The sequence below is a fragment of the Mandrillus leucophaeus genome, unplaced genomic scaffold (genome assembly GCF_000951045.1).
Source record: "Mandrillus leucophaeus isolate KB7577 unplaced genomic scaffold, Mleu.le_1.0 Scaffold1093, whole genome shotgun sequence".
Lineage (NCBI taxonomy): Eukaryota > Metazoa > Chordata > Mammalia > Primates > Cercopithecidae > Mandrillus > Mandrillus leucophaeus.
Window position 1 is genome coordinate 417,941 of NW_012099132.1, and position 24,476 is coordinate 442,416.

Genomic DNA, 24,476 nt, shown 5'->3' on the forward strand with positions numbered 1-24,476 from the left:
TTTTTTTTTTTTTGAGACGGAGTCTTGCACTGTCGCCCAGGCTGGAGTGCAGTGGCATGATCTTGGCTCACTGCAAACTCTGTCTCCTGGTTCAAATGATTCTCTTGCCTCAGTCTCCTGAGTAGCTGGGATTGCAGGTGCATGCCACCACACCCAACTAATTTTTTGTATTTTTAGTAGACAGGGGTTTCACCATGTTGGCCAGGCTGGTCTCAAGCTCCTGACCTCGTGATCTGCCCCCCTCAACCTCCCAAAGTGCTGGGATTACAGGCGTGAGCCACCGTGCCTGGCCACAATCATCTTTACCTCACAGGTTGCTGTGGGGACTAAATGAGTTAATGAATGCAAAATGCTTAGCACGATGCTGGTGTAGAGCAAGTGCAAAATAGGTGTTAGCTGCTGTCGTTGCATTCTTCCTGTTTAGGACCCTGTAGGGACTGCCTGTTGCCTACCTCTTCCACTGTGTCCAGAGCCATACTCTTGCTTGCCTTGCTCCAGAAACACAGACTGTTTCCCAGTTCCTATTCTCTGCCCTAAGGTCTTTGTACCTTTAGATGTGTTTCTCCGGCCTATAATGGCGTACATCTGGTTCTCACAGGTCTGCTCCTCTCCAGCTGCCCAGTCTCAGTGTGATTGCTGCCTTCTCAGAGGGGATCTTCTGACCGCCTCTTTAAGTGAGTTCTTCCCTGGTACTCTCATCATAATATCCTCTACGGTCATGTCACACAATTTTCTTAGTTTTGAAATTAGATACATTTGTTTTGACATTTTCACTGCCTGTCTGCCCGATGCCACACGGCTAGCACCTTGCGAGTAGGGAAGAGTATTATAAACCCAGTGCCTGGCATGGGACCTGGCATATATGGAATGAGTTTCAGTGTTATTACTCCATCCCCACTCTTCATTGTGCTATCTCTCCTCCACTAGTGCCACACAAACATTTTTACAGGAGTGGAAAGATTGAAATGAGTAACAAGTGAAGTCTGAAAAGAATTCTTAAAAAATCAAAATGTAGCCTTAAGATGTGGTATCCTAAGGTGGGGAAAGACTGTGCTCCGGGGGTGGTGGGGCATTTGGAGGCTGGTGAAGTGTAGGCACCTTGAGGGTCATTGTGTGTGTGTGTGTGTCCCAGGGTATGCTTCACAGCAGGAAAGGCTGTTAGAGTGAGCGTGGAGGGACCCTGAGAAGGAATTTCACAGATCTTACAACTTTTACACTCTGACTGCTGAAGTAGAAAACTTTTTAAACATTTGTCCCCCACCTCTGTGTTTCTGGAGGGAAGTATTTTATTCAATGTGATTTGTGGGGTAATATATTTAAATTTCTGAGCGCTGTCTGGTTTTGTTCTCCCATTCCTCATGGTGGGCTAACTTCTTACAGTATTTTGGAAGAGGATAGAAGCAAGACCAAACAAAATATGCATTGTCTGCCCCTACCACCCTCCCCATGTGCTTTAGATGTCAGGCATCAAACATACCAAAACAAAGCGACCAATTCAGCCCTGCTTCCTCTGACTTGCCTCGCACAGTGACACAGCTATTGGTCACAATTTCCCCTCGGCAACTTCCCTGTGTACTCCCAGGAAAGTCCCAAATGACGTGCCCAGGTGACAGACCCCGCAGACTGATGTGGCTCGTGTGGGGCTTGCCATAGCCTGCAATGTCAAATGTCTAATGAGACATTCCAGAGCTGCTGAGAGGGAAAGATTCTGCACCCCCCTCCGTGACCCCGCTCCGCCCCATGAGCTGCTGAGAGGGAGTCACCCTGGGGCTCTCTAAATAGATTCTGAGGCTTTAAGAACAAAAGCCACACAGAGCCTGGCTGGCAACTGCTGTGGCTAATTTTATTCTCATCAGGCAAGACCCAAGGCAGGGATGCCTGAGAGAGATTGCGAAAAGCGTATGTTTTGTTTTTCTGTTCAGCAGTAAGTCACACACCAAAATTCGAAGTGGCTTCAACTAAACTTTTTGGAGAGAAGAGAAACAGCAGAGAAAGACAAAGAGAGAGAGAGTGAGAGAGAGAGAGATTATGAAGCACAAACCAACCTCTAAATAGATGATCCACACTAAAAGTACTGTAATTGCACATAACAAGTGGCAGGAAAGAAAACTAACACCAGAAAATGAACTCTGACTGTAGGCTAGGCATTCTGGAAGTCACTTTATTTTATTATATCTTATTACATCATCACAATAATAAAAAGTAGGAGTATTTTTATTCCTCTTTAAGAAACTGAGACTCAGTGAGCTCAACTAACTTCCCAAGATGACACAACTAATAAGTAGAAGACATAGGATTTAAACCTCGGTCTGATTCTAAAGCCCATGTTTTTCCTATGAAACTTTGCTGTTACTATAAAAGACCAAGTGGATGGGACTGTAAACTAGTTCAACCATTGTGGAAGACAGTGTGGCGATTTGTCAAGGACCTAGAACTAGAAATGCCATTTGACCCAGCCATCCCATTACTGGGTATATACCCAAAGGATTATAAATCATGCTGCTATAAAGACACATGCACACATATGTTTATTGTGGCACTATTCACAATAGCAAAGACTTGGATCCAACCCAAATGTCCATCAATGATAGACTGGATTAAGAAAATGTGGCACATATACACCATGGAATACTATGCAGCCATAAAAAAGGATGAGTTCCTGTCCTTTGTAGGGACATGGATGAAGCTGGAAACCATCATTCTGAGCAAACTATTGCAAGGACAGAAAACCAAACACCACATGTTCTCACTCATAGGTGGGAATTGAACAGTGAGATCACTTGCACACAGGGCAGGGAACATCACATACACTGGGGCCTGTCTTGGGGCTGGGGGAAGGGGGAGGGATAGCATTAGGAGAAATACCTAATGTAAATGACGATTTGATGGGTGCAGTACACCAACATGGCACATGTATACATATGTAACAAACCTGCACATTGTGCACATGTACTCTAGAACCTAAAGTATAATAAAAAAATAAAATAAAATAAAAGACCAAGTGGAAGAAGCTTCCAATAACCAAAAAATACTAAGAAATATTTTTAATTTATACACACACACACATATATACATATATACATATATATATATATATTTTTTTTTTTTTTTTTGAGACAGGGTCTTACTCTGTGACCCAGGCTAGAATGTTGTGGGTACAATCACAGCTCACTGCAGCCTTGACCTCCCTGGGCTCAGGTGATCCTCCCACATCAGCCTTCTGGGTAGCTGGGAATACAGGTGGCTGCCACCATGCCCGACTAACTTTTTGCATTATTTGTAGAGATGAGGTTTTGCCATATTGCCCAGGCTAGTCTCGAACTCCTGGACTTAAACAATCTGCCTGCCTTGGCCTCCCAAAGTGCTGGGATTACAGGTGTGAGCCACGGTGCCTGGCCTACTGAAAAATACTAAGAAATATTGATTAAGCACCTGCTATGTGCCAAGCAGTCTGCAAGGTGTTGTATTACTGGGGTGCTCCAATGGGTTTGGTCCTTAATACTGCTAGTTAAAAGGGCCTATTGGAACATGACTCCTGATAATTAAAAATATCATCCAAAGTCTTTAGTTGGAGCAGTTAAGGTAATACTAGGCTGATTTAACAGTAGTAAGGTACAGGGAGATCTTACTGGCTTTTAATTCTTTCCTCTAACCTCACAGAGTTGAGTTCCTGATTATCCTGGATTTCATAACCTTCACCTTTCCTAATGCATTTTTCTAGTGTCATTACTACCTTTTCTTTTTCTTTTTTTAACACTCATCTCTGAAAAAAATTTCCTAGAAAGTCATTTTTGATAATATGTTATAGTTTCTCTTTGTTTTCGTGATAGACACAAATAATTACATACTCCATTGTAACTAAATGAGAAAGGCTAGAGAGGGATGAAAGACAAGGTGAAAACAGAAATAAGAACAAAGCCAACGTCACTTTCTAAACCAAAGATGACTTTTCTATACAAATTATAGAAAGAATCAGGTATAGACTGACTATAAACATGGTAGATAGCGTTCAAAATTGGGATAATGTAATAAATATGAATAGTAACCATGAAATGCCATCCTAAACTTCTCATTTGTACTATTATAGTACATCTTATTTGGAAAATTCTCCTAGTCAATCACACGGTGGTTTCCCAATTACAACCCAACAGCGAACATTTTATGTTATAATTCTGCCCACCCTCCTTAAGTGTCCATTGCGCTGAAGGAGCTTTAAGCTTTTAAATTAAAGCTACATATCTGTGTAACAGCTGGAATTTATTTCCTTAGGAATGGTATCTGTCCTTTCAGCCATAGAACTTGAGAGGTAAAAACATTTTCACTGATTTTGATACAAGTTCAAATTCTTCAGATGTAAAATATCATTAACATAAAACTTACCTTTAGATGTTTCCCAGAATACAAAAGAATCAATTAAAGACAAGCCTTGTTTATAATAAAAGGTAGTTAACTCCAGCCAATCAGCATCAAGCGTACTAATGACTGATCCTTTTCTTGTTACTTTCATTGACAGGATGCCTTCCTGATAGGCCAAGGAGGTTGAATCATCATCAAAAACATTGAAGACTGTATACAGTTTGTTGTCTGAGGCTAGACATTCAGAAGGAGAAAAAAAGAGAAAATTATAATTTTGTTGATCAAAGATTCCTAATTTTTTTCAGTAATCATGAGATATTCCAAGCATACAAACAAGCACTCAGCTTAATCAATGTCAATATTACGCTATATTTGCTTCAGAGTATTTTTTCAAAGAAATGAGAATTGGATACAGTTGAGGCTACTATGTAGAATCCTCTAATTCTATTCTCTAGAAATAAGTACTATAATGAAGTTGGTGTTTGTCATTCTCATTCAAGCTTTTAATCTTTTAATACACACTAATAAACCCATAAATGATATGTAACATTTTACAGTTTGAAAAATTTTTTTAAAGTGGTATTCTACTATAGATATGAATTGACTTTTTGTTCGACATGCCTTTAAAATGTAAATAACCATATAGATCTTATTCATTTATTTTAACTGCTACATAGTATGCCAATGGTCTAGTCTCCTTTTGGTGGACATATGCATTATTTCCAGTTTTTTTGTTATTACAAACTTTATATCTTCTTGGACACGTGTGAGAGTGACTCTAGAACAGACGTGGAAATGCTGGATCATATCTTCTGCTTTACTAGGAATTGGCAAATTCTTAACGTGGGGTCAATGGATCCACACCTATGTTTGTGTTTTAGGAAGTTTAACATCACCTGTATGACAGACAAAAGTATCTGGATTTCATGGATTTCACCAGATACTCAAAGAGGTCTTTTGTGAATTCTTGCTACCCCCATTCTCCCTCTTCTAATTAAGAACCACTACTACAGAAAAGTTATTGAGAAGTATGTAGTTTAAAAATACTGAGAGAGAGAATCTAAAGATTTACAGTTACATTAAGTACTATATTGGATTTAGAACTTAAGGAAATAGAAATAGACATCTGATTTGCTCAAAGTAAGGGTGGGAACTCACATGGAGTGTAAAGGTAGGAATGGGTGGAAGATAGTGAATACCTCTCTGACCGTAATTCCCATACCTCTTGTTCACTATTACATTCTGATATGGTTTGGCTGTGTCCCCATCCAAATCTCATCCTGAATTGTAGTTCCCATAATCCCCACATGTTGTGGGAGGGATCAGATAGTGACAGTTGAGTCATGGGGGCGGTTTCCCCCATCCTGTTCTATAAATCTGACGGTTTTATAAGGGGCTTCCCCCTTTGCTGGGCTTTCATTCTTCTCTCTCCTGCCACCACGTGAAGAAGGACATGTTTGCTTTCCCTTCTGCCATGATTGTCAGTTTCCCAAGGCCTCTCCAGCCATGCTGGACTATGAGCCAATTAAACCTCTTTCCTTTATAAATTACCCAGTCTCAGGTATTTCTTTATTTGCAGCATGAGAACAGACTAATACACATTCCTATAATTTTTACATTGCAAAAAAATCAGGGACATTGTTAGCTAGGGAATGAGTGAGAAAAGAGGAGGGCAGTGGTGATGGTGGGTGGAGACGGGTGAGATCTAAGTTGGTAAATGCTCCCAGTTATTTCTTCAGGAGGTGGAGCTTATGTGGCTAAATGAATCTCTGCCATGTATAGGATGCTAAGCACATCAAAACATAACCCAGAAAGCCTGACACCAAGGCGTGCTCCTCCAGTGCCAACACTGACTGAAGGATCAGTTAACAGCAGTTAATATAGAGCTTATTCTGTACCAGGCACTGGGTCAAACACTTTGTAGATATTTCTTATTTACTTCCCACAACAACCCAATGAGGGAGTTCTTACTATTACCCCTTTTTATAAAGAAATTGAGGTATCTGATTCTAGAGCCCATGTTGTTAATGCTAAGGTATACTTAGCCTTTGCTTTTCTCTGATAGTGCTTTTTTAAAGCATGCCCACAAAGGTATCAGAAAATTTTGAACAGTCCCAAATGCGTGAATAAAATACTCTCAATTTCTTGGGAAGACTTGCTAGCTGGCACAGAAGAATACAACTGTTGTTCAAAGTTATTTTAGGATGCAGGCACTATTGTTATATTAATTGTTTCATCGTGATGTGCCAGTTTCACATTCTAGTTGATGATCAAAGAAAGCCAATTAATTTCAAAGGTGAAAACCATCCATGAAATGGGAAAGGCCAAAATGAAAATTCTCACACGCTGTTTATTAGTACAAACATAAATCAGAACAGCTTTTTAGACTTAATAGACTCACTTATTTGGTACACATGTACAGCCTCCAATTTACAAGGGAGTTTTGGATGACTAAATAGAAACCAATCTTCAACACAAAGTTTCATTATGTGGATGGCATTGTATGTGCTGCCAGAAACAACTGTCTAAAAAACTGCCATGCCTTATTGCTGGCTGTAATAATTTTTAAAAATCATGACAAGTTTGTATTAGTTCATTTAGTCATTATAATCTTTAGCAATTTACTTTGCCTCATATTTCTAAAAGAAAACCTCAAAAACTTATTTTGCTTAATCTAAACTGTAGTATATTCTCTTTCTACTAATCTTGTCTATTACCTTCTTCCTTTCTTGATTTAGAGGAACTAGGGCTGCCATTTTGTTCCATTTGATAGTGTCCACTTTCATGATGAAGTTCTTCCTCAATTCCACTTTCAGATGATTGCCCACTTAATGTCCCTTCATTCCAACTTCTGCAGTTTTCATCTGAACCGTGTCTCACATGTAGCATTGATTCTATATCTCCATCATGGTTGGCTCCATTGCAGAATTTAGATGGAGAATAATGCTGTGATATGAATCCAACAAATTTCATTCCTCTTTTAGCAGCGACATTAATCTGATATTTAAAAAGAGATGGCAGAACAAAATATAAACTCTATTTTCATTGATTACTTTATCAATTAACTTTTAGGCTTATTGAGGAAATCCACTAGAAGATGGAGTAACCCGACCAGTAACAAAAGACTCATTCATAAACTAATGAATCACCTGTAAAATAGCACTGCCCCCAAGACCATGCCACATGATCATCATGACCTTCAAACAGAACCAAACATACTTTATAAATTATGAAAACAGGAATTATTTTTCTCTGAAGGGCCACTGTTTGGAAAGAACTAATAATTCTGTAGCATGATTTTTGCAGACCATTTAACAATGATGTCTCCAGTTGGAGCAAAATTAAAACCTATTCCAGGAAATCCCTAAAAATAACATTACCAAATACATCTTCATTAACAAAGAAGAGCTTTATTAGTTTAAAAGCAAAACTATATGTATTTTGCTTTTAAATTTAATTAAATTAATTAAAAGAGTCTTTGTTCTATTTGTCTTCTTCATGTGTTCAACTGGCAGCTCCTTTGAAGGCTGACATAGAGGACTATGCCTTATTCTTCTTTGTATTGCAGTGTTTTGTACTCACAGGTGCTCTATAAGTACTTGTTAAATTAGTTAACTATAAACTATATGTATATAAAACTATATGTATTTTGCTTTTAAATTAATAAAGCTTTTCTTTGTTAATGAAGATGTATTTGGTAATGTTATTTTTAGGGATTTCTTGGAATAGGTTTTAGTTTTGTTTATTTGATGGTAACAAAGAAAAATGTTAAAAGACTGATGCTTGACAAATGTGTAGGTATAAAGCATAAGCCCAATTCATACCACTACTCTTACAAAGCTTTCTGATCGGCTTACGTCTTTATATTATTGTCTCCCATCTGGGCCAAATACATAGGATTAGATTTAATCCTACCAATTAAAGAATAGGATTCTGAAGCATATAATATAATATAATACCAGTGAAATAATTTCGAGAACTTAAGAATGCTTATTTTTACATTTAGCACTTTTCCCATTGACATATCTGTAACATTTAGCTTTTGTTTAAATGTAACAACCAAAAACCTAAGGCATGTTCCTCTCTGCTTTTACTTCGTTTCTTTGTTCTATTTGTCTTCTTCATGTGTTCAACTGGCAGCTCCTTTGAAGGCTGACATAGGGGACTATGTCTTATTCTTCTTTGTATTGCAGTGTTTTGTATTCATAGGTGCTCTATAAGTACTTGTTAAATTAGTTAAATGAAGAAATAGCAATTTTTTTATATGGCTACTGTTTTAAACATTTAAATTAAATGTTGTAAATGCTACCTGGGAGGAGAAGAAAGAATTATGATGGAGGTTGCAAATGCAAACATTTAGAATCAGAATGAAATGGAATGAGAAAAGCCAGGAAGAACTGGGGCAGAACAGAGAGCAATGCCCAGTCAATGGGGGCAACTTAGTTCACTCAGTTCCAGCTTGTGAGGCAGGAGAATTCTGAGAGCGGGGAGAGTGTGGGTGTGTGGAGCTAGGACAAAGGACTAGGGCTGGTGAAATATCATTTGTTCCTATGAATTAACATATTGAGATTATAACAATTTAAAACAACCTAGTTTTCCTTTATATCAATTGTCCTGGGAGAGAAGAAGAGGGAGGGATAGAGATATGGCATTCTGCAGGTAGAAATGGGTGAATTTGTCGCCAGTGCTTCCTCTAGGTCTTATTAGTCGATTTGAGTGAAAAGATGCAGAAAAGCTTTTTTCTATTACTAGGAAATTTTATCTGGAAAGGACTGGTAAGAAATAATAGTATTTTTTTTCCCATTTTTTAGGTTGGAGGATTGATATTTTTAAAATGTTATTTTTAGTTTAAAATTCTGAGAAAAATACTTGTAAACCTAATTTTAAAATTAGAGTGAACACTGGTATAATGTTAGAACTTGACTTAAAAGTTAGCTGTTCAACAACCAACTCTTTACATAAGGCAGCTGCTCAAAAATATTTGGCAATTCATCTCAGGCTCTTGTTCTTACCAGGAGCAATGCTCAAATATTTCATGTGCTAGTTTCCTGAAGCTTTTCTCTTAATGAAATAACCCCGTTACTTGAATTGCTGAAATAACAGTACTTTCCTGTTTAAATAGATCTTTAACTGTGTCCAGGAAGTCAAATGCAGAACAAGGGCTCTGATGGTGATCTATTAAGACTAAATTAGCAGCTACATTTTTGTTTTCAAAAGAAATTTGCTGGCGTGGATTTATTACCAGAAAAAAATTTCCCAGAATAGTACTAATAAACAATATATGTAGTTTGTTAATAAAATTTAGTCTCAAAGACTATTCCTAAAAACCCTTATTGATTAGTGACTTTGTACCTAAATGGGAAATAATCATTAGCAACTATAACTGGCTATCCCCAAACCACAGATATTACATACATGGTATTTAATGCTTGGAAAAAACTAGAGAAAAAAGTGAACACATTTCAGTTTCTTACCTGAAAGGAAATGCCTTAGATTTTAGCTGTATGTATTTAAATAAAAAGTAAAACCTTATAAATATGTCAATGCAATGGAAAAGAAACACCTTTCACCATAAAATCCCATCAATTTAGAGTATTTATGAATGTACAACTTTTTTGTTTTAATCAATATACATATAGCATTTAACTTTTCATTTAAGTTTCAATTAAGTTATATTGTATAGACTTTTCTCTCTTGACAGTCAATATAGTTGTCACGTTTAATGCCTATAAAATATTCTATTATATTAATCCATCGTTGTCTCTTTCAAAGTCTTCCAGTTATTGAGAATTTGGACCCTTATTCACTGTTGATTAAATATCTTTGTATAAAAATGTTTTTTCCTCCTTTTCAATTATTTTCTTACAATCAGTTCCTAAGGAGGGGATTAAAAAATAAAATGGGATTTATGGCCTGGCGTAGTGGCTCACACCTATAATCCCGGCACTTTGGGAGGCCACGGCAGTAGGATCGCTTGAGCCCAGGAGTTTAAGACTAGCCTGGGCAACACAGACTCCTGTCTTTACAAAATAAAAAAATTGGTTGGGCATGGTGTCCATGCCTACAATCCCAGCTACCAGGGTGGCTAAGGCAGGAGAATTGCTTGAGTTCAAGAGTCGGAGACTGCAGTGAGCTATGATTGTGCCACTATATTCCAGCCTATTTTCTTTAACAACAACAACAACAACAAAAGGCAAAACAGGATTTATGATTCTTCTTACTAAATAGATATGAAAGAATACTGCATTAATTTGTTGCAATGCCAGTTGTACTATGAATGTTAGCTTTTCTTTGTTGTTGTTGTTGTTGTTATTATTATTATTATTATTAGAGATAGAGTCTTGCTCAGTCACCCAGGCTGGATTTTAGTGACTTGATCACAGCTCACTGCAGGCTCACTTCTGGGCTCAGGTGATCCTCCTGTCTTACCCTCCTGAGTACATGGTACTACAGGCATGTGCCACCACGTCCAGCTGATTTTTTTTTCTTTCAGTTTTTGTAGAGTTGGAGGTCTTGCTATGTTGCCTAGGCTGGTCTTGGAACTCCTGTCCTTAAGTGATCCTCCTGCCTCGGCCTCCCAAAGTGTTGGGATTATAGGTGTGAGCCACCACACCTGGCCTTAACTTGTCTTAAAGCTTTGCAATACTGGATTTTAATTAAATTTCCCAGTTTAATACTGGTGAGGTATTAGTTCTCAGGTTTTATTAACATTAAACATTATTAGGTTGAACCTGTTACCAACTGTCTCCTAATTATTGATGTTTCTTTCTTTTACATTTGCTGTCCATGGTTTCTGTCCACTTAAGACTGCATATTACTTTCATGGATTTGTATTCCTTTCCTGTGATGTATATTTTGAAAATGAAGCTCCATAGGACATGTCTGTTGCTGATTTCTCTTTGATTCTTCTTTTTTAAGCTTAGTTTTCCTAGTACAGTTAACTTATATTTATATACTCAAACTCCTTAATCTATTCATTGAATATATTTACTCTTCCTGTTTTCTTTTTTTTATATTAAAAAATTACCTCTTTATCTCATCTGAACTGTGGAATTTATTCTCTGCAGAACAACTGCCTACTTTCCCAACAGTCTTCCTTAAATAATGGTTGTTCCTCTATTTTATTTCATCAGGTTTGTCATTAAACTTCTTATGTTTGGTTAAATTTAGTTCTGATTGTCCATTTTGTTTCGCTGGACTGTATTTCTGTTTTAAACTCTTTACAATTTGGCACAAGTACTTCGATATGTTTTAAATTCTGGTAGAAAAGTTGCCTGTCATTTCCTTATTCTTTTTAGGGTGAAAAAGGAAATTGATGAAGATGAAATACCAAATGTTTCTCAATATCCCATGAAAAAATGCATATGTTTAGTACCTTTTCTATCAGTTCTTTTGCTGTGTCATTTGTTTGTGCCTCAGAAGTTAGGGGACATTCCTCAATCACAAGCCTTGGGCGTTTTTGTCCACTGGGTGCTGCCGAATTCTTTGGGCTGTAACAGAGGAAACATGTTCATGGTTGGAGGCCAATTGTTGTTTTTCAGCTAATATGCTCAGTGAAAATGAGTGAGCAACTCACAAACAGGGTCAAGGTAATAATTTTTTGTTATTTCAAGCCTGATGGTTATCTTCTTATTAAAAATACCAGAAAAACACAGTAACTTCTACTAACTCAAATTTCCTTAATTTAAACCGCTATTAATTTAAATTGTAATTTAGAAAGAAAAGCTTCATGTCTGTAGGTTTAATAAAAGTTATAAGAAATAATTTTAGATTGTTGTTATATCTTATCGAACAAAAGCAGAAGTAAAAATTCCATTTAAATGCCAATAAATATTGCCCTTTTCCCTTTTTCTTCTTTTCTGATCTTTTTTCTTTGCTTATTCTTAGCCTTGCCAGGGTACTGCTAAGTCTGTCTGAAGTAATCTTAAAAGCAGAAAAGATAATTCACACATGGTTGAAAAGATTTGTAATTAGGACATAAGCATTACTACTGTGCAAAAGTGTCATGTTTGCTTAGTAATGCTTGAACTAGTAAACATCTGATGAGGCTTCATATTCTAGTGAAAGCTGAAGCCTGTACACACCCTGCCAGACATGTTAAAGTAGGCAATTACTCCATGGCAGATAGTGTTCCTTAAAATCACACCTGGAATTTTTTAAGGCCCTTTCTCGTTTCTTGAAATTTTCCTATTTTCTTAGTTTTCCTCTAATTTCATTTTTTCCTTCTCTGCTTAGCCCTCTCATAAAGTGATTGTTGTTGATCCATCACTATAAAGAGAAAATATAGTTTTCCCCCTGGTCTTTAGGATGGTTTGGATATACAGTCATGCACTGCATAATGATGTTTCTCTCAACAATGGACTGCATATACAGCGGTGGTCCCGTAAGATTATAGAGTAACATATTTTTACTGTACCTTTTCTATCTTTAGGTATGTTTAGCCACACAAATACTTATTATTGTGTTACCATTGCTTACAGTATTCAATCGGTAACAGACTGTACGGGTTTGTAGCCTCAGAGCAATAGGCTAGACCATCTAGCCTAGGCGCATAGTAGGCTGTACCATCCAGGTTTGTGTAAGTACACTCTGTGATGTTCACACAATGACAAAACAGCCTGAGGATACACTTCTTAGAATGCATCCCTGTCATTAAGTAACATATTAGTTGAAAGGCTGTGTAAAAAAAATATTAAATGTGTTAATCTAAGATATTTGGTTATTTTTATTCTTCATTGGAAAGAACAACAGTATTTGACCATGAAAACTATCAAATTCACAATCTAGGCTGGCAAAAATGGTTGCAGTATTGTTTGGAAAAGTAGCTATTAAAATAAAAAACACTGCAATGGTTAGCTTTTCAATTAGATTTTGGAGAAAGGTTAACAGGAGGTCTGTCCAATTTGTGAGAACTTGTCATAGTAGGCCTTTCTGTCATTAACAGTTTTAGAATGGGCCGGGCGCAGTGGCTCACACCTGGAATCCCAGGACTTTGGGAGGCTGAGGTGGGTGAATCACCTGAGGTCAGGAGTTCGAGACTAGCCTGGCCAACATGGTGAAGCCCCATCTCTACTAAAAATACAAAAAATTAGCTGGCTGTGGTGGCAGAAGCCTGTAATCTCAACTACTGGGGAGGCTGAGGCAGGAGAATCGTTTGAACCTGGGAGGCAGAGGTTGCAGTGAGCTGAGATGGTGCCATTGCACTCCAGCTTGGGTAACAAGAGCGAAACTCTGTGTTGAAAAAAAAAAGTTTTAGAATGTAGAGACAGTTTATGTTGCCACTATTAATAAAACAATGTAGGACAGCCAGAAAGCTTAGTGAAAGTGGACTTGGTAGGTCTGCTCAGCTCTTTAGCCTAGTGTTAGTATCTGTAGCTCACTGCTACTCCTGCGTCTGCTGAAGTGGCTACAGGAGCTTCCAGGTGCCTCTGGAATCTATTTTGCTTTCCCTTTGTTCACTGACATTCTCACTTAGGACACATTTTTCTGCGAGAAGCAAAAATCAATCAGGAGTTTTAAGGAAAGAGGTATAAAATTTCCTTGCTTCAATCCAGGTTCCACTGCTGGAAAATGTGCTTTAAATTAAAACCCCCATGTGTCCTTTATTCTCTGTCACTTGATTCAAAAATTTTGTTTTTCTTTTAGACAAAGAGAACTGTCACCCACACCTGCCTCTTTTTTGAACAGCATGCTTACCTTAATTTCAAGCGCGAGAGCACCACTCTGTATAGGTAACTTGCAGGTAGGTGTTTTCGCTGCCCCACAGGTTGTATAACAGGATGAATAGCCCCGACAATATATCCTTTAAGATAATAGTCTTCCACTTTTGTTACTATATCTAGAATTGAATTTATCTTGATGACTTCTGGGTTTGATGAAGCTGAAATATCAAAAGCAAAGAGAAATTTGCACATTCTTAAAATTGAATTATACATTATTTCTACCTATGTGTGATAATGCTAATGAACAGGAAAAGATCTTGGCCAGGTGCAGTGGCACATGCGTGTAATCCCAGCACTTTGGAAGGCTGAGGCAGGAAGACTGTTTGAGCCCAGGAGTTTGAGACCAGCCTGGGCAACATAGCAGGAACATAGTAGGACCCTGTCTCTACAAACAAACAAACAAACAAACAAACAAACATCTCCAATGGCTTAATCTCAGATAAATTTACATTAACATGTATTTCTACGTTTTTAAAGTCATTTCAGAAAAAAGGAAAAGTGACCTTAAAAATTAGTAGATACATAATATCACCACTATCTAAAGCAGAAATACAATGAGTTTTTTCAATTAAGGCAGTTTCATTTTTTAGGATTTCATTTGAGTGACTTTATTTCCATTAGTAGATATTGAAGACATACATAGGAGATACAATAATTTGAAGAGCCAGCCATTTTTATGACTGAACAAGATGAGATGCATCATTTCTTTTTTTCTTTTTTGAGAGAGGGTCTCACTCTGTCCCCCAGGCTGGAGTGTAGTGACACGATCGTAGTTCACTGTAGCCTCCACCTCCTGGGCTCACACAATCCTTCCACGTAGCTGGAACTATAGGTGCATGCCACCACACCTGGCTAAGTTTTGTATTTTTTGTAGAGGCAAGGTTTTAACATGTTGCCCAGGCTGATCTCAAACTCCTGAGCTCAAGCAAGCCTCCTGCCTTGGCTTCCCAAAGTGTTGGGATTATAGGTGTGAGCCACCGCTCCCAGCCAAGATGCATAATCTCTTAAAAATAAAATCCATAATAATCTAATAATTTAAAATGGGAGAAATGGCATTTATTAAGCAGCACTTGTCAAATGCTTTCTTATTTCTAATTACTCTTTCAAAGCACTGTGTTTTAAGTTTATCTGGGAAGCTAAACATATAATTTCTCATGGCACTCATGTAAATGCTTGAGTAAAGGTGAATGAAAAAGTAAAAATATCCAGTAGTTCTCTTTGATAAATAAAAATTCTAAGCGTAGTGGAAATTTGAATGAAAAATTGATTTGCAATTAAACCATTCCTTGAAGGAGAGCAAATCTGTAGAAACTATAGAATAGCACTATCTGTACAGACTTTAGAATAGTGAAAGGAAAAGAGTGTGCTATCTGGGAAAATGTTCTTAATGTTCCAGCAGTATTAATTTAAATAACAACTTTATTTGTTACAGTATTTCTCATTGTATGAAAAACAATCAAGAAGTAATATCCAGAAATAGACTTGCATTTTGATTAGCTCTTAAGTAACAAGACATATGAAATTAATTCTAGATATGGGCCTAGTGGGCTGTTGACCTCTGTCAGTGTGGTGAGTGGTGTCCAGCAAAGAACTGCTGCTGATTGCCTGAGCACAGGAAGGAGGCTAAGAAGCAGATGAGGAGGAAGGGCCAGAGGAAATCCCCTCCTCCCCTTACATTAGTATCCATGAGATGAAACAAATCCACCATCAGTGGGTATTCATGCCAACTTCGAAAACTAAAATAAGCGCTCAACAGAAAAGTTATATAAACCAGGAAGGGTCCACTTCCTCCAATTTTCACCCTCTTTTGGATTTAAATTAATATTTTACTTACAATATATTTTCTTCATCATTATGAATAGGAATGAAAACAAAGAGAATGATCCTGGACTTTGAAGAAACAGCTGGACTTCCTTGTAAACAGCCCAGCTCTGCTTGTTGGTGTGGCAATTCTGTGATTCATTTGATTTTACTCTTTAGTATTTTGACTATCAACTCTGATTTCTAAACAAAGGAACTGAAAAACTGTAACAAAATGGAAGCAACTCTTAAGACTAAGGAATGAAACATAACCTAAACTTATTTTTAGAACTATATACTAATCCTTAAAAAATTTAAAGAAAATTATTTACTGCAGGAAGTGGAAATGCCTTAGTGTGATACAAAAGAATCTTCATAGTCTGGCCTCTGCCTCTTGATTCAGCCTCCACTCGTGTTAGTCTTTCTCTTACATGTCTTGCTTTGGGATGCTGGAAGGACTTGGAATTTCTGAACCTGCCACTCTGTTTCATGCCACCAGAACTTCATTTCCTTCCCTGTTCTCCCAGCCTGAGTTAATTATTCCTTCCTCTGAGCTGCATGTCCTTCTACTAGCGCCCTTATCAGATTGTATTATAGTTATTTGTTTATGTGTCTTGGTTGTTAGACTGAGAATTTCTTAAGGTAAGGAACCTATCGTATTCATGCCTTTCTGTGTCTAGCATGTTCCTTAGGTCACTATGTTAAATTGGAAATACTGCTCATAAGGGGAATTAAGAAATGAAGTTATTGCATAAAAAGAGGCAAGCAATTGAGATTAGCTAGTGGAAATAAAAAAAGTTAGGCTAGCAATTTCAGGAACAATCTTTCACATTATCTAGGCTTTGGAGAAGAGAGACAGAACAGAGAAAAACATAGGCAGTGACGTGGAATTTGTAAAAATTCTTTTCATCATGGAACTGGGGATGGTTAAGAACATAGTGAGAATCCAAATAGAGTTAAAGGTCATATTCACTTCAGGAGTCTCTAGCATAAGGCTCCACTGCATGTTCCTCATTTTAATGATATTACAATGAGAAAAAGCCATGTTGCAAATGAAGAAAAAATACTGAGAGGTGGAACTACATGGGAATTAATTAGCTCCATCTTTGAATGAAATCCGGAAAGAAATTTGGGAGAAGGCTGTACCACTAATAATGATTTAATGAAGGAGAAGAATGTGGCTTTTATTCAGAAAAGTTCACACGAGCTTGTGGGCTTGGGAGAACTTCTGCATACTGCTGGTCTTGCTGCTCTTGCTGACTTGATTGAAGTCACTGTCAGGGCATATGCTTCATGTTGCCTCACCTCATCCACCGTGGCATCACTGGTTGGAAGGAAACTCCAGAAATCAAGAACTCAGGGTTGGGAAAAGTCCACCGTCCCGGAGCTTTGGGTTACTTTTGGGTTAGACTTCAGGGAAATTTAGGCAGGTCAACACTCTGTTCTTTGCAATCTTACCGTCATCCCAGATAGTGAAGAACTGCAAAAGCCCACACAAAAAAGGCACTTACGCAGTTCAAAGAGGCACTTAAGATGCTACTACATATTGATTATTTGAAAGTATTTCAATTGTTCTGTATTTTTACCAGATACTCAGCAGTTAGTAATTAATTTTATATCATTATTTTAGTTCCATAGTAACCCCTTCACCACCCAATTAAATGTCATTTGGAGTAGGATTGTAGTAATGGCTGCACAACAAAGTGAATGTATGTAATGTCACTGAACTGTACACTTACTGATAGTTAAAATGGTGAATTTCATGTCATGTATGTTTTACTATAATAAAAAGATACATAATATATGTTAACAGGTATAAAAATTGTAGTAAAAACAAAATTTTGTCATTTTAACCATTTTTTAGTGTACAGTTCAGTAGTGTTAAGTATACATGCATTATTGTGAAACAAATCTCCAGAACTTTTTCAGCTTGAAAAAATAAAACCCTATACCCATTAAACAACTCTCCATTACTTCCTGTCCTCAGACCCTGGTAACCATCATTCCACTTTCTTTTGCTATGAATTTGACTGCGTTAGACACCTCATATAAGAGGAATCATATTGACGCAAAATCATATGGACACAAAAGTCCATAGATTGTGGTTGATAACTTAAAAAATATGAGTAGAGGTGAGCACTTCATTTTTGTGAAAGTGTGTCTTCGTAAATTGTAAAATTCACTCTAAGAATAAGGGATGTGCCTTGGCTTGGGAATCCTCCTTGTATCTTTACAGCACTGTAGGCCTTTTTGTGACTGGCTCATTTCACTTAGTGTAATGTCCTCAAGGTTCGTCCATGCTGTAGCATGTTACAAGATTTCCTTCCTTTTTAAGATTGAATAATATTCCATTGAATATATATACCACATTTTGTTTATCCATCTGTCATGAACGTGTGGGTTTTTTTCACCTCTTGACTATTGTGAATAATGTTGTTAACATGGGTGTGTAAATATATCTTTGAGATCCTGCTTTTGATTATTTTAAATATATGCCCAGAAGTGGAATTGCTGGATCATATAGTAATTCTGTTTATAATTTTTTGAGAAAACTCCATATTGTTTCCTATACTGGCTGAACTATTTTACATTCCCACCAACAGTGCACAAGGGCTCTAATTCTCCGCATTCTCACTAACGCTTTTTTTTTTTGATAGTAGCTATTCTAACAGGTATAAGGTGATAATTTATTGTGGTTTTGATTTGTATTCCCCTAATTATTAGTGATATTGAGAATCTTTTCACATCTTCTTGGCCATTTGGAGAAATGTCTGTTCAAACCCTTTGCTCATTTAAAAACTGGGCTGTTTCTTTGTTGTTGAGTTGTGGGAATTATTTATATGTTCTGGACATTAACCCCTTATCAGATGTATGATTTGAAATTATTTTCTCCCATTCCACATATTGACTTTTCACTCTGTTGACTGTGTCCTTTGATGCACCAAAGCTTTTAAGTTTGATACAGTCCCATTTATCTATTTTTACTTTTGGTGCCTGTGCTTTGGTGTCATATCCAATAAATCATTGTCAGGCCAGGCAGAGTGGCTCACGCCTGTAATCCCAGCACTTTCAGTGGCCAAAGCGGGTGGATCACCTGGCTGAAGCAGGTGGATCACCTGAGGTCAGGAGTTTAAGACCAGCCTGGCCAACATGGTGAAACCCCATTTCTACTAAAAATACAAAAATTAGCCAGGCATGGTGGCAGATGCCTGTAATCTCAGCTACTTGGGAGGCTGAGGCAGGATTGTTTGAACCCTGGAGGCAGAGGTTGCAGTGAGCCATCGTGTCACTGCATTCCAGCCTGGGCGATAAGAGTGAAACTCCATCTCAAAACAACAACAACAACAAGAAGGAAGAAATCATTGCCAAGTGCAGGGTCATGAAGCTTTTCTTCTGTTTTTTTTTGTAAAAGTTTTATAGGTTTATTTCTTATGTTTAAATCAACAATTTTTAAAAAGTACAATGGCATCTATTTTATTGGTTAAAAGGGCATATGCTTTCTTTCTCAAAAATAATGCAAGAAAAATAAAGAACTTTGATACTTTCCCAGCAGTTTTACTTCATTATCCAGCAACGTAGTTTGCAAAATGAAAACCTAAAAATTAATGACAGTGTAAGGAATTTTAAGGCTTATTTAAAAAATAATATTTACATGACTAAAGTGAAACACAAAAATCCATAGGTTGTGGTTGATTACAAATATGAGTAGAGGTGAGCATTTCATTTGTGTGAAGGTGTCTTTATAAATTATAAAATTGAACCCAATAACAAGCCTTGGAAATCCTCCCGGGATCTTTCAGTGCTGTGGGCCAGGTGGTGATTGTTATGTGCTTATCATTACCTGCACAAAGTTGGTTGTTTTTCCATGTGGCATGGCTGGACAACCCAGAGTGCTTGAGGTTTCAGTCAACAAACTGTTCAAGGATCACTTAAGAAAAGAATATGAGTCCTGGTGGCTGCTTGAAAACTTTCCATTGGTAACCTCTGGCAATATGAGGAAAGCCCCAGTCTCAAACTTGGCAGACTGGGTGTCAGCTACGTGGAAGAAAACCCTAGCACTTGCTTAAGAAATGCGGCATTACCAATTCTCTTGACTGCTCATAGGAAGATTATGTGGAAAAATGGGGAAATGAGGGCTCTAAGTTGTAAAAGTGATTCACAAGAGTCAGATCTTAAGTGTGAGGAACTTTTAGAAATATCTTCATTTCATTTAATTTCCTTTTCTTATGTATGTAAGAGAGATATATAATGAAATACTTATGTTTAAAATGTCTAAAATAGCTTTTGCATGGGTAAAAACTAAAATTACTGATAGTTATAGTTTAATTGGTGCATCTTTCTTTCTTAATGGTACATCAAATAATAGTGTGTTTTATAATCAACAGTGTCTTAGAGTCAATTATATAGCAAAGAAGTGGTGGTATATACATTGGCTAAGAGAGTGAAGATTTGAAGAGCTCTTGGTTTGGTGGTACAAAGGTCCCCAAACAAAAATATCTAACAGGGATAACGTCTAAGTTCAAAACATGGAGTGACAGAACTCTGATTTAATATATTTTCACTTAAGGGAGAAGGGGAAATCCTGTGGTCTGTAGCTGACTGCAAACTAATGATAAGCCAAGAGTTAATCTAATGTGATCTTTGGCTATCTGGAAAAAGACTACCTCCAAAGACAGGAGGCTCACTAAATTCTGTATTGAGCAGACCATCTCATTAGTATATTCCTTGCTTTAGCATTAATCACTATCCAAATAGTAATAACCAGAATACACTATTTACCTAATTATGTTATTTAATATCTGCCTTCCAGGATGAAAGCTCTGCGAGGGCAAGGATATTCATGCTTTGTTCAGTGCCATGTCTCTATACCTAGAGTATTGCCTAGCAGACAGATGTTCAATTAATATCTGTCAAATGGGTAAGTAAACTGTGTTCAATTTATGGGTGAAATTAGAGACATTCAATTACAAGCTGGAGTACATTCAAAAGAAAGTGCTCAGGATAATGAGGGGTCTGGAGACCCTGATGGTGTCCTTCAACTCAGTGCAAAATAATATGTGAGGAACAGGGCACCATCTGGATATATCTGAAGGGCTGTCACACAGAAGAGGCTGGCAGGTAGAACACTGACGAAGCAATGGAAGATTCAGTTACACATGGGAATACTACCCCAAACTGCATGTGGCAGGGCGGAGTGGGACTCTGACATGCTCATTAAAAAATATCTATCTGGTTAGTAAAAAAAAAAAAAAAAAAAAAAAAAAAAAAAAGGCTAAACCAATAGAGGTGAAAGAGATTTTTGTTCAACTTTACTAGAAAGCAGACTGCCAGCAACTTCAAAAATATATTAGGTTGGTGCAAAAATAATTATGGTGTTTGCCGTTGCTTTCAATGGCAAAGCAATTACTTTGGCAATAACAGAACAGTAGAAATAACCTCAATTTACCAGAAAAAGTTCTCAGAAAGTCCATCTACTTTTTCCATAAGAAAGGCATGGAGCCACCTTCCCTTAACAACTCTCTCAACCAACTGTTCACTGAACTGGGGTGGTGCTTCCCAAACTTTAGTTGTCTGAGTACACTTTCACAATTTTCGTCATATCCTTAAATTTTTCTTTTAATTTTAATTTTAAGCAAAATAAATTTATTTCAAAAAGAATTTGTATCACTCATATAACCATAACACCAGAATCATTTATCTTAAGTAGAAAGCTGTCATACAAATAAATACAATGAAAAGAAAACTTATTACATTCTAGCTAGATAATGTTATTTGCCAAAGACTGAGCCACAGGGCTGGCCAAGGAAAATTAGGCTGGGCGTGGTGGCTCATGTCTGTAATTTCCATCACTTCGGGAGGCTGAGGTGGGCAGATCACTTGAGGCCAGGAGTTTGAGATGAAACTGGGCTATAATGAGACTCTGTCTCTACAAAACGTTTAAAAATTAGCTGAGCATGGTGGCACGTGCGTATAAGGCCCAGCTATGTGGGGGCTGAGGTGGGAGGATCACGTAAGCCCAGGAGTTTGAAGCTGCAACTTCTTGAGTAAGCCATGATCACACCACTGCACTCCAGCCTGGGCAATAGTGAGCCTCTGTCTTAAAAAAAAAAAAAAAAAAAAAAAAAGGGAGAAAAATTAGCCATTAGAGGGGTGTTAAAGACATATTAACTCCAAACTGATGGGGTGGCTTAAATGAAGTTGAAAAGGGCATACTCTTCTGTTTAAGTGATCCAATGTTTAATTCTGTGTCTGTGTACACAATCTAAGAGCATCTCATGTCCAGTGCCAAGTCTTTTGGTGGAGGCTTGGGGATCCACTGGGTTAGAAGTAGCAAGGACACAATGATAATAGCAAAAGAGACAGATGACACCAGAGGGAATAAAATGAATTACAAAACTGGATAAAATAACTACACAAATATAGGCTGGGCATGGTGACTCACGCCTGTAATCCCAGCACTTTGGGAGACCGCGGTGGGAGGATCACTTGAGGTCAGGAGTTCGAGACCAACCTGGCCAGCATGGTGAAACCCCATCTCTACTAAAAATATAAAATTAGCCTGGAGTGGTGGTGCCCTCCTGTAATCCCACTTACTCTGGAGGCTGAGATATGAGAATTGCTTGAACCCGGGAGACGGAGGTTGCAGTGAGCCAAGATGGGGCAACTGCACCCCAGCCTGGGCCACAGAGCAATACTCTGTCTAAAAAAAAAAAAAAAAAAAAAGTAACTATACAAACATTGGTCTGGGGCCACAACATAAAGGGCTTTTACACACGTCATTCATTTAAACTGATAACAATAATGAAATCATCCCCCTTTCATTCTGTTGTTTCAGAACACAGTTCTTAAAAGCAGAATTATATAACATGTTAAAATAATCACCAAGAAGATAGCTATAATAGGATAAAACTGATGCTTAAAGAGGCTCCTGTTTAGGTGCAGAATGTGTTCCCAAGAAATACCTCGTCTCTGGTGATGTCAGAAAAATTTTGCATCATTGGAATAAGTTCTGCTTTTCTGGTCTAATCCACATCTTCTTGCATTCTCAATAAAGTAAGGATATTGTCTTGAGTCTTACCATAGTAGAAATGTTAATGCAAGAAACACACACACACACATAAAAGTTTCAGGAGGAATTACAAACTGAGAAATCCAGAAAAGTTAGAAAGGGAGAACAAATATTGTACATCGGTGCTAATAAACACATTTGAACATAAGCTTATGTAAAGATCATGGGGCTGGGCTCGGTGGCTCATGCCTGTAATCCCAGCACTTTGGGAGGCCGAGGCAGGCAGATCACGAGGTCAAGAGATAGAGACCATCCTGGCTAACATGGTGAAACCCCGTCTCTACTAAAAATATAAAAATTAGCCAGGCGTGGTGGTGTGTGCCTATAGTCCCAGCTACTCAGGAGGCTGAGGCAGGAGAATTGCTTGAATCTAGGAGGTGGAGGTTGAAGTGAGCCGATACCGCGCCACTGCACTCCAGCCTGGAAACAGAGAGAGACTCCATCTCAAACAAACAAACAAACAAAAAAACACACCCTACTTGTTTTGGGCCCACTGCTTTACATTAATATTCAACTGTTTCAAGTGTGCATGTTCTCCTATCTGGAGGTCAATGTCTTTTCATAAAACTGTAGCACCTAGCACAGAGATGACATTATGGTAAGTACCTAAAAATACTTATTAAAAGACTGACTGAATGAAAGCTTGGGCGTACTATTAATATATTTCACTAACAGAGCTCCAGGGTACTCATGGAGCAGTGGTTTAGGCCATAGATTCTAGCACCAGACTTCCTGGATCCAAATCCTAGCTCTGCCACACCTAGTAAGGTATTTCCCTTCCATGTGCCTTAGTTTCCTCATTTGCAAAATGAGAATAATCAGAATCCTCCTTATATGGTTGTTAGGAGGACTAATACGTTAACCTTTGTTCCTAGAGAGTGTCTGGCACATAGTAAGTACTCTACAACCACTGGTTGCTTTGTAATAAGGTCCTCTTCTGTGGAAAGAGAGGCGGTACACTATTCTCTTTAAGAGCATTAGGCTCTGGAAGCAATTCACCTGGGTTCGAATCCTGGTTATGCCATTTACTAAGTATGTGAGCTAGAACAAGTTACCTCTCCTTTCTGAAACAAGAATAAAGAATAGTATTAACTTCACAGAGTTATTGTGAAAATAATTGTAAAACATGAGTCCAGGGCCTGGCGCAAAGTAAACACTCAAATAAACATCAGTGATTTGCCCATTTGTTGATGGTCCATCTCTGAGAAGATAGTTTCAAATGAAGCTGCCCTTGGAGATAAGTCATTGTTGGTTTAAAAAATCTCCAGGAAGATCATGGTAGGGATTTGAATATATTCCAAAAACATGGCCTGGTTCCCAAACTACAGAACTCTGGATTAGAGGTCTCTAACTCACACTCCAGAGCAGAAATCTTGAACTCATGCTCTAGATCTTGGGTCCCTAACTCAGACTTAGATCAGGAGTCCCTAGATCTAAGATCAGTGGTCTCTAGCTCAAACTCATCTACTACATAGAGTCCTTGACTCAAATGCCCTATATGTACTAGGCTGATAAAACAAAGAAAGGAG

At 37.8% G+C, this 24,476-nt stretch overlaps 1 protein-coding gene across 1 annotated transcript in view; it reads right to left on the bottom strand.

The window, feature by feature from the left end:
* Positions 1-24,476, bottom strand: part of RFTN2 (raftlin family member 2) — a 91,301-nt gene that overhangs the window by 47,967 nt on the left and 18,858 nt on the right. Inside the window, exons 2-5 of the mRNA XM_011989138.1 lie at positions 14,053-14,236; positions 11,732-11,846; positions 7,074-7,353; positions 4,381-4,590 (exon numbers count right to left, since the gene is read on the bottom strand). Coding sequence (XP_011844528.1) covers positions 4,381-4,590; positions 7,074-7,353; positions 11,732-11,846; positions 14,053-14,236 — 789 coding nt within the window. The remainder of the gene's footprint in view (positions 1-4,380; positions 4,591-7,073; positions 7,354-11,731; positions 11,847-14,052; positions 14,237-24,476) is intronic.